Raw genomic sequence first — 10,826 nt, 5'->3', positions numbered from 1 at the left:
AGTGAGCTAATGCTGTAGGAGGATTGTGCCATGAGGCTGGAGCTGGATGGTGAATCGATGTAGCCAGTGGACTGCGAACAACAATTGGAATTGTTGGGATTGCAGATGCATTTGTGCCCCCCGCGCAGAAAAAAACTGCAATACTTGCTCTGTCCAGCAAAGCAATTGTTGCAGAGGAGCTTCACTGCGTCGCCCTCTGTCGATGAAGATGGAGAGGGGGCCTTCTTGGCCGCCACCGCCGCCGCGGCCTTCTTCTTAGCTACCGGCGCAGACAAGACCTCCCCCTTTACCACCGCGGCCTTCTCCCTGGCCCCCACCGGGGCCTTCTTCTTGGCCGCCGCTTCCCCGGCCGCCGGCGTGGCTTTCGCCCTCAGGGCCCGGGCCAAGAGCTCTGCCTTCCTCGTAGCCGCCGCGGACAACTTCCTCCCCGCCGGTGCGGCAGCCGCACCGAGGAGGAAGGGTCCTTCAGTGATGGCCTCCTTGTAGGCCTCATTGTCTACGGCGGCGGTGGGCGTGGGCGGGGCGGTGGTGTGGGCGTGGGCGTGGGCGGGGCGATGGCGGCGGTGGCGGCGGTGAAAATGGGGATAAGGTGAATGGGGATCGATCTGGCCAAGGTGAAAAGCGACGGTAGGTTTTTAGGGCAAATCGATAGCTTAACTTATTTGTAAATCAAATCTTAATAATCTGACGAAGTCACAATTGTAGCATAGTGGTTAAGAACTCAGCCCACTGAGCGTGAGGTCTCCGGTTCGAGCCCCATCACGGGCAATTTTTTTGAAAATTTTGTAGAAATTAAGGAATACTGATTCTTTATATAAAATTTTCTACTTACTTCAACAGATCCTCTACTATAGCGCATTGGTTAAGATAGGAGCCCGAGGAGCATGAGGTCTCCGGTTCGAGCCCTATCGCGGGCGATTTTTTTTTAATATTTTTTTATAATTTTTTTGTACCCTGCCAGTGGGCCCAAGGCTTCCTCCCCATTTTCCCCAATGCCCCTGCCCAACGGTCCTCATCCCCATTTTCTCCGACGAGCGAGCGGGCGGCGGAGGCGGAGGCGCAGGCGGAGGCGCGGAAGACGGCGAGCGGGCGGCGGGCGAGCTCATCCTCCTCCCCTTCCCCCCAGCAACCCGAGCCCCATTTTCCCCAACCCCCTGCCCCAACGGTCCTCATCCCCATCTTCTCCGACGAGCGAGCGGCCGTCGGAGGTGGAGGTGGAGGCGCGGAAGACGGCGAGCGGGCGGCGGGCGAGCTCATTCTCCTCTCCATGCCCCCAACAACCCGAGCCAAATCCCCATCGCCATTTCCATCTCCCACGGCGACGAGCGAGCGGCCGTTGGAGGCGAAGAGCAGAGGCGGAGGTCGTCGGGCGAGGTAGCTTCCACACTCCCTAGGTGCCACCCGACCCTCTTCCTCCTCCCGATCCATGTGCGCGCACCTTCGTGCTCCTGCTGGCCCCAATCCATTTCTGGGCAGTGGCGCCCTCATCCCCACCCCCCTGCTCATCTCCCCCTACTTGATGTGCTTGTTCTAATGAATATCTATTGTTTCTAGTGATGATGTCGCAGGCTTCATCATCTACCGGTCTTAATCGCCGTTCAAGCACAGGTAGGAATGTCGTGCAGGCTCAACCGCTAGCTGTTGTTGCTGCAGGCAGTATGGCCACTGGTTTCGATCCGGAGGCGGTGACCGATAATGCCACCGGGTTGCCATTGATATTCTGCCCAGATTGCAATGACATGAGGGTGTTTAGTGCCATTACCAAGTTGGGGGTTAATGAGGGAAGGAGATATTTCAAGTGTCCTAGGAAGACTCATGTTAATGTCAGTGAAGTTGTTAAATTTGCATTGGTCAATTTGAGTCTTGTCAGCCTAAAACTCATTGTCTTTTCGTTTTTTTTTGTATGCAGCCGAGATGCATGAGGTATTGGTTCGAGGAAGAATATGTAGTGTACCTTCACGACAATGGATATCTATCTTCCGCATCTTCGACAACCGAAGTTCCTGAGGTTGTGGGAAGACTTGATAGCTTAGAGAAAAATTTGAAGTCGATGGAGGACAAAGTTGGCAAGAACAGAGATGGCATGGGCAATTGCATTTGTCTTGTTTGTGGTTGTGTCAATGTAACACTATTCCTGGTGTTGGCCATCTGTGTGGTGGTAGCTGTTGTGTTCAAGTAGGTGTGTGTTCAAGAGAATGGTGTAGTGGAACCTCTTATGCTAGATTTGGCTATGACTGTTGTATGGGCCTTTGTGCCCTTGGACATCTCTTGTCGGCATGTTATCTGTATGTTGGAAATAAATATCCCTTGTGGTTTGTTGTGTAGCCTGTTTGGCATGAATTATGGCAGCATGTGACATAATCTTCCAGCCAGTACATTTTGTGACGACTTTTATACATTCCATGACAAATCATTGGCATTACATGACAGTATCATGTGTCATGAAGCTGGACACTATATATTTGCATCAAGTGAATGAATTCTGGGCACTGTCACTTGCATCACACATCAAGAAATCACTAAAACTGAATCACTGCATATATGGTCTTACAATTTCACAGTTCAAATAACATGCAGTAGCATGATTCAAATACAATAGAAGCATGTAGTAGCATGATTCAAATACAACAAAATCAGTCATCATCATTGTCTTCATCTTCTGAAGTATTGTCTTCTACTGGACTATGGTACTCAAGCCAGGTTTCATCTTCATCTTCATCTCCATCTTCAGCTATGTCAACTGCTTCATCACCTCGAGCAGTATGTGGCTGTCGCCGGAGGCTCTCCACAAGGTCTCTACTAATAGGGCTCCCTGGTTCATTATCCATGAGCAACAAATCCAAATCATGATCAATGTCTCTCATTGCACCATCTTTAGTTGAAATATTCTCCTCTTGGTATGCCTCCTGACATCTCATCTGTACCTGTTCTTGAATTGGCTGGTTTGTGTCATTCTCTTCAACATCAAATATATGTCGGTGGCCAAATTCTTGTAGCACTCGCCAACTTGGGCCTAACTTTGTATCTTCCAAGAGAAATACTTGTGAAGCATCTGTGGCTATAATGTAAGGGTCATCCTTATACCATCGTCCTTTGATGTTTATGCTCTTGAAGTAACCATCATTTTTCATCTGGTATGTCCTTCCCTCTAGATGGTACCACTCACACCGTAACAAGACAACAGTCCTACGCCCATTGCTGTTCTTATTGTAAGTCAACTCAATAATGTCTGTGATTGTCCCATAGAAGTCAATTGTGTCATCACCATGAGTACCTGGACTTTTTATGGTGGAGTTCTGTGTCTTCCTGTGTTCGTCACGAGCCAAAGTGTGGTACCGTACCCCATTGATTGTACAAGCTGTGTACGAACGCACTCGCGGATCCGGCCAACATGCTAGTGAGTACAAGTCATCATCAACTTGTGCTGTGCCTTGGTATTTCAAATTGGTAATTTGTAGGTTCAAAACAAAACAAATTAAAACAAGTTAGTTTCAAATTGTGTTGTACCATAAACAAACAAACAAATTCTCTATGTACAAGTTGCACACACATGTTCCTCAAACCATGTAGCAAATTGTGTTGACATCGTTTTATCAACATCGTTTACCCCTAGTTGTTGTAGTTCTGCCCTATAGATGCTGCAAAGGAAGAACATACTTAGTTATTTTGGGACACTAGTAGTATTGAATAAGCATGAGTCAAATGAAATGGCTGGAATTACTCACTCTCTGTATTCATCAACCTCTTCACAGTTATTCAGAACAAACCAAACCATGGAGTCATAGTCTTTGTCTTTGTAATGAAATTTTGAGGCACCCAACAGGTTAATACCATGACCAAAAATAGAGCACTGTGTCTTTGTCTTTTGTCCATCTAAGTTTCTTTCAGGCCTAGTGAACCTACTAATGATGTCGTTGAAATATGGTGAGCACTGGGTCATACACTCATAGGCAGTGTATGCCTCTGCAATAGATCCTTCAGGTCTTGCTTGATTGCGAACAAACTGCTTAAAGGTGCCCAACCTTCTCTCAATGGGATACATCCATCCATCCATACTGCACCGGTCCCCTAAGTAGTGCCTCATCAGGTAAGTGTACTGCTAGGTGAACCCTCATCAGGTAAGTGTACTGCTTAAAGGTGCCTCATCCTTCTCTCGGGGTTGGCCTCGATCCCGCGCTGGGAAACGATGTATCCCAGGAGCATACCTCGAGGTACGCCAAAAACGCATTTCTCAGGGTTGAGTTTGATCTGGTTGGCGCGTAAGCAGCTGAAAGCGATCTCGAGGTCCTGGATCAGGTCTCCCCGTCGCTTTGACTTGTCGACGATGTCGTCGACATAGGCCTCGACCGTCGACCCTGTGTGCTTGCCAAACACATGGAGCATGCAGCGCTGGTACGTGGCTCCCGCGTTTCGAAGCCCGAACGGCATGGTTACATAGCAATACATCCCAGAAGGTGTGATGAAAGAGGTCGCGAGCTAGTCGGACTCTTTCATTTTTATTTGATTGTAACCAGAATATGCATCAAGGAAAGAAAGGGTTTCACATCCCGTAGTAGAATCAACAATTTGATCAATACGTGGTAATGGAAAGGGAACTTTCGGACATGCTTTATTTAAACTCGTGTAATCGACGCACATCCTCATTTTCCCATTCTTTTTCTTAACTAGTACAGGGTTTGCTAACCAGTCGGGATGGTGAACCTCCTTGATGAATCCGGCCGTCAAAAGCTTGTGGACCTCCTCGCCAATGATCTTGCGCTTCTCCTCATCGAATCGGTGCAGCCGTTGCTTCACTAGCTTGGAACCGGCTCAAATTTCCAAGGAGTGCTCGGCGACTTCCCTCGGTATGCCTGGCATGTCCGAGGGACTCCATGCGAACATATCGGCATTCGCACGGAGAAAGTCGACGTGCACAGCTTCCTATTTGGGGTCGAGGTCGGCGCTGACTGTCAGCACCTTGCCGTCGGAGTTGTTGGGGTCGTGTGGGATCTTCTTGGTTCCTTCTGCCGGCTCGAAGCTGCCCGCGTGGCGCTTGGGCTCTGGAGCCTCAGCGGCTAGGGCCTCGAGCTTCGAGACGAACTCGGTGGAACTCTCGACCGCCTCCCCGTACTCGACGCATTCGACGTCGCACTCGTACTCGTGCTCGAAGGAGGAGCTAACGGTGATGACGCCCTTGGGACCGGGCATCTTCAGCTTCAGGTAGGTGTAGTTGGGGATAGCCATGAATTTGGCGTAACCCGGGCGTCCGATGATGGCGTGGTACGTGCCCCGGAATCCCACCACCTCAAAGGTGTGGGTCTCCTTTCTGAAGTTGGCCGCCGTGCCAAAGCAAACCGGGAGGTCGACTCGACCCACCGGTAGAGCCTTCTTCCCGGGTACGACGCCATGGAAGCCACCAGCGCTTGGTTGGAGCCGCCCCCTATTGATGCCTAGGAGGTCCAGGGTCTCGAGGTAGATGATGTTGAGGCTGCTGCCGCCATCCATCAGCACCTTTGAGAGCCGAGTGTTGACGATCATGGGGTCGACGACGAGCGGGTAGATGCCTGGGGCAACTACCTTGTCGGGGTGGTCCTCTCGATCGAAGGTGATGGGGGTGCTCGACCAGCTGAGGTATTGGGGCACTACCATTCTCGCCGCGAAAGCCTCGCGGCGTTCCCTATTGTGCTGCCTCGCGGTCAATTGCATCGAGGGTCCACCATAGATCATGTAGCAGTCATGGACGGCTGGGAAGCCGTCGTCGTCTTTGTTGTCCTCCTTGTCGCCGCCCTTCTCCTTCTTTGGGTCGTCGCGCGCATCCTTCTTGAACCCTAGACCGTCGAAATGCTTTTTCAGCATACGACAATCCTTGAGCTTGTGGTTGGCTCCTCCCTTATGGTAAGGGCACGGCTCTTCTAGCATTTTATCGAAGATGCCTCCATCTGGAGGGCCTCGAGGCCTTTTGCGTTCCATGGCGGCGACAAGAACGTCGTCGAAGTCTTCCCGCTGGAACTGCCGCGCTTTCTGCTTCTTCTTGTTCTTTTTGGGCCCTTGACTGGGGGTCCCATCTTCATCAGCGGGCTGCTTGCTTTTCCTTCCTTCACAGCTGAAGAAGGCGCCGACCGCTTCCTCCCCTACTGCGTAGTTTGCCACTACGTCCATCAGCTCATCGACGGTTTAAGGGCGATTCCGGCCCAATTCCCGCACCAAGTCTCGACTAGTGGTACCAGAGACGAAGGCCAGGATGACGTCGTGGTCGGGGATATGCGGTAGCTCGGAGCGCTGCTTCGAGAAGCGTCGAGCGTACTCTCGAAGAGTTTCTCCTGACTTCTACTTGCACTTGCTGAGGTCCCACGAGTTCCCAGGCCGTATGTAGGTCCCTTTGAAATTACCCTCGAAAACTCTAACCAAATCGACCCAATCGTGGATCTGATCAGCTGGGAGTTCCTCGAGCCACCGACGGGCGGTGTCGGAGAGGAAAAGCGGTAGCTGTCTGATGATGGCTCGATCGTCTCCCCGTGCGCCTCCCAGCTGACAGGCCAACCTGAAGTCTGCTAGCCACAGCTCTGGTTTTGTTTCACCGTTATATTTTGCGATGCTGGTCGGGGGTCGGAACGGACTGGGCAGTGGCGTGCTGCGGATTGCCCTGCTGAACACCCGTGGGCCTGGTGGCTCGGGGGCCATCCGGTCCTCATCGCTGTCGTACCTCCCACCGCGATGTGCGCTGTAACCGCGCTCTTCCACGTCCCCATGCCGACGACGTCGATTCTCTTCAATGTTGTGTCGTGCGTCGTGTCGACGTTGGTTGTCGACGGGGAGGACGAGCGTGGTCTTTTTTGCTTGGGGGCCGGCTGTTGATGGACCGACACCTCCTTTTCGTTTTGGGCTGGCTCATCACGCTTTTTAGTGGCAGCTCCTCGACGTCGAGAAGCCGAGCTTTCTGCTTGTTGAACTGCCGCCACCTGGAGCAGAGTCTGTACCTCGTCTCGAATGCGTCGAGCTTGGGAGTTCGATGGTTCCGGCATGTTGTGCAGCAGCATTGTCGCTACCACTACATTCTGGCCTGCTCGAGGGAAACGGCTGACGGGCTGCTCTGGCTCTGCGTCTCCGACGATTTGTCGGTGTACCTCTCGAGCTCGTCTACGGACACTTCCGCCAGGCGGGTAAGGCAAGTCTTGCTCAAGGATTTGCTCGAGTAGGACGAGGCGCTCACGATCCTCGTCAAGCTTTGTCTTGAGCTATCGTAGCTGCGCAAGTTGCGCGGTCCTGTCTTCCTGTGGAATTGGGTCGACTTGTCCGTCGTTCCCAGGCATCCTGGGGTCTTCTCTTGCTGCAGGAGCTCGACCGCCGGCAGCGGCATCCTGCGTCTCGTCGGTAGTTTCTACCGCCCCGTCGACGTGATAGCATTCCCTAGTAGGGTCGTAGCTATCGGTCTCGGAGTTGAAGTCCGGCTCGGCGGCGTAAAAACATCCACGTCCCTCCTCCAGCAGTCGCTGCCTGAGCGAGGTGATCGTGTATTGCCCAGGGCCTAGGCGTCGGAGGCCTCGTACCTGGGAGAAATCTGGCAGCTCGGACGTCGGCTGCTGTGCTTCAGTCACGTGGGAGGACCATTGGTCTCTCCACATACGTCTGGGTGTTTGGGCATATCGCCCTGGCGAGCGACACCACGGCGTTATCCAATCCAAATGGCAGCGCCGTTCTTGGAGTGAACAACCCAGGTGGAAGTAACCTAGCGGTGGGGGAGAGTGCACGGGGCACGTCACCTCTTGTCATCGTGTGATGCTGAGCCGACATGCCCACGGTTCCGGCGCGCGGCGTTGTCGGCTCCTGTGTCACCTCCTGCCTAGCACGAACTGCTGGTCGCGACGAGGCAGAGGGGTCACGGTGGTGCTATCCACGCCTCTTCTTGGGCGGGGTGGTGGGGTGGCAAGGACGTCTTGTGGCCCTCAACCGTGCCGGCGCAACGCGGGCTCCTCCTAGTCCTTTGATCGAGAGTAAAATCATGTCATAGCTGGAGCCAGTAGACATGAACTCGAGGCTCCCAAACCAAATCACCGTGGAGCGCGGAATCGGCGAGGCGAGAGTGGCCATCTGGAAAGGAGTGGGAAATCGATGAAAAACACGCAGGACCCCTACCTGGCGCGCCAACTGTCGGTGTTTTCCCCACGGGGGGTCACACCAACGAGTAAAATTTGTATGCGTGCTCCCTTTTCCAGATGGTGATGCAAGAAGACACAAAGATTTATCCTGGTTCGGGCAAGAGAAGGACCTACGTCCAGCGGGGGAGGGGAGTTTGTATTATCTTGCACCTAAGTGCTTGTACAGGGGCGAATACAAGGGTGTTTGAACTGGGATGGAGTATGGAGACTCCTCTACGTGTGGGTGTTGTGTTGCCTGATGTCCCGTGTTCGTTCCTGGGTCTCCCCTTTTATAGTTCTAAGGAGAGACCTAGGGTACATGTATAGGTGTCAGAGTAGGGGTCGATAGAGGTATGGCGCGCTGACCTACTCGAGGCCTCCGTACCGGCGTGGTCTCGAGCCATCCCGTCCTGGTAGCTTGATGATGATTACGCGTGCCCTTATATCCTGCTCTGCATGCCGTCTTGGACCAGCTTGTCCGTTGCACACCTGTACGTCATGGCGGCTGATACGTTAGAGTGGTGGCAGTGTCGTCAGTCGACGCCCAACCCTTCCCCAGGAAGGAAACATGTCTGGTCGAGGGTCGGACGCCATGTAGCGCCTTGCTATCCAGAGTATTGACTTTTGGGGTCTCGAGGGGGTCCTGAGTAGACGTTCCATCCCGGCTTCCCGCGTCCTGACACGCTCTGGGTCATTTGGTGGGGAAGGCTGCAAAAAGAATGACGGGACGGGTGCCTGTTTCCCATCACGCTTCCCGTGACTAGCGTGTTAGGTGGGAAAGCGACAGGCGCATTAAATGTCCGGGTTCTCGTGCGTGTGTCAGGCGGCGGGCGGTGTCCTTGCGCTCGATGCCTCCTGGATCGCTCGAGCCTATTTCCGTATTCGACGGTAGTTGGCACTCGACCCTTATGCGATTCGCTCGACGCCTTTTCCGTCCTCGAGGCCGCGGCCGTTGATGACTGTATGTATGACTGATTAGAGCGTCGAGTTGGGGGCCTCGATCTGCGTACGGGTAATCTCGTTATGTGCATCAGTTAGGATACACCTTACTGATAGCCTCGACACTGATTATTTCACTAAGTGGGTTGAAGCTATTCCCTTGAAGAAAGTAACATCGGCCAATATGATTGATTTTGTGAAAGAGTATATTATTTATTAATTTGGTATTCCTCAAACAATTACTACCGATCAGGGTACCATGTTTACATCAGGGGAGTTTGATGAATTTGCAATCGGTATGAGGATTAAAGTGTTGAATTCTTCCCCTTATTATGCTCAAGCCAATGGGCAGGCCGAGGCGTCTAACAAAGGAATTATTAAACTCATCAAACGAAAGATTGAGGAAAATCCTAGGAGGTGGCATACATTGTTGGGAGAAGCTTTATGGTCATATCGGATGGCATGTCATGGGTCGACTAAAGTTTCACCTTATCAGTTGGTGTATGGACACGATGCGGTGCTACTATGGGAAATTAAGACCGGATCTAGGTGACTATCTTTTCAAGATTAGTTAGCTGCCGATGACTATGCTACCTTGATGAAAGATGAGTTAGATGATTTAGCAGGGCATCAGTTGAGGGCATTGATGAGTATAGAAGAAAATAAAAAGAGAGTTGCTAGGTGGTATGATAAAAAGGTGAAAGCTAAGGAGTTTGCCGATGGAGATTTGGTGTGGAAACTGATCTTACCGGTTGGGGCTAAAAGTTCAAAATTTGGGAAGTGGTCTCCTAACTGGGAAGGTCCTTATCGGATAAATCGGTCTGCTCCTGGTAATGCTTATATTTTGGAAACTCTCGAAGGAGTTGAATTTCCCAGAGCATTGAATGGAAAATATTTAAAGAAGTATTACCCAAGCATATGGGTCGATGCATGAAAGTTTAAGTGCCGATAACACTCCTATCGGCTGGATTAAGATGTATCTGGGACTGAGTGTAATGTTTTTTTAAAAAATGCCAATAACAGTCCTATCGGCTAGACCAAAATAGTCAGCCGTTTATAAAGGCAGAACAAGACATGCCGCCGATGGAGAGCTCATATACTCAGCAGGGCTTGGATAGCCGATATGGCGCGCAGACGGATTTGATTGGCCTCTTCTATCTCCCTGATGTCTTCATCGACAGAGCCCTCCACTGGCTTCAACTTCTTCTTCATCTGCAGTGTCTTGCGGGCTTGAATGTTTCATTCTTGCTGGAGGGTCTTGATCATCTTAGGTAGCTGACTTTCTTCCTGCTGAGCTTGAGAGAGGGCCTGTTCTACTTGCTTGAGCTCTGCCAGTAGGGCTTCCCTTTTTGCCGATAGATCCGAGGTCTTCTGCCTTAATGTCTCCCCGAAGGACTGTAGGATGCCGATGCTCTTGTGCTTCTAATGAGCAAGGTGTTTCACTTGCATTACTTCCTCTGAGAGTTGGGCATGGGTGGCTCTATCGGCAAGGCGTTGAGTGGCCTTTTGGTACTGGAGCTGGCGGCTCTCCAAGTGTGCAGCCTTGAAAAGGATCTCTTCGGCATCGGCAGGGATTTGGCCCATAAGAGCTTTAAATAGAGCCTTAGCTGGATCAGAATCATCGACCAGTTGAGCAGTGTCTTGATGTAGCAGGGCCAGCAGATCTTCTAGTTTTATTCTGATATCTGCCGATGAAATTCCCACTGCTTGAGAGGAGCTTGCTTCCTCGCCTTCGTCATCAGAGATCTCAATGGCAAAAGAAAACAAGCTATC

General features: G+C 51.7%; 1 protein-coding gene across 1 annotated transcript; it reads left to right on the top strand.

Moving 5' to 3' along the window:
- On the top strand, positions 1,560-2,179 carry LOC110437540. Its single transcript, XM_021466011.1, has 2 exons — positions 1,560-1,823; positions 1,910-2,179. Exons 1-2 carry the CDS (start codon positions 1,560-1,562, stop codon positions 2,177-2,179), a joined length of 534 nt encoding a protein of 177 aa, XP_021321686.1.

Source organism: Sorghum bicolor, chromosome 8 (assembly GCF_000003195.3).
Source record: "Sorghum bicolor cultivar BTx623 chromosome 8, Sorghum_bicolor_NCBIv3, whole genome shotgun sequence".
NCBI lineage: Eukaryota > Viridiplantae > Streptophyta > Magnoliopsida > Poales > Poaceae > Sorghum > Sorghum bicolor.
Note: the sequence above shows the minus strand (reverse complement) of the source record. Positions and strands in the feature narration are given on the sequence as shown.

Coding starts and splice junctions, on each gene's coding strand:
- LOC110437540 (XM_021466011.1), top strand. CDS start 1,560: ATGTCGCAGGCTTCATCATCTACCGGTCTTAATCGCCGTTCAAGCACA. Junction 1,824..1,909: donor CTAGGAAGACTCATGTTAAT/GTCAGTGAAGTT, acceptor TTTTGTATGCAG/CCGAGATGCATGAGGTATTG.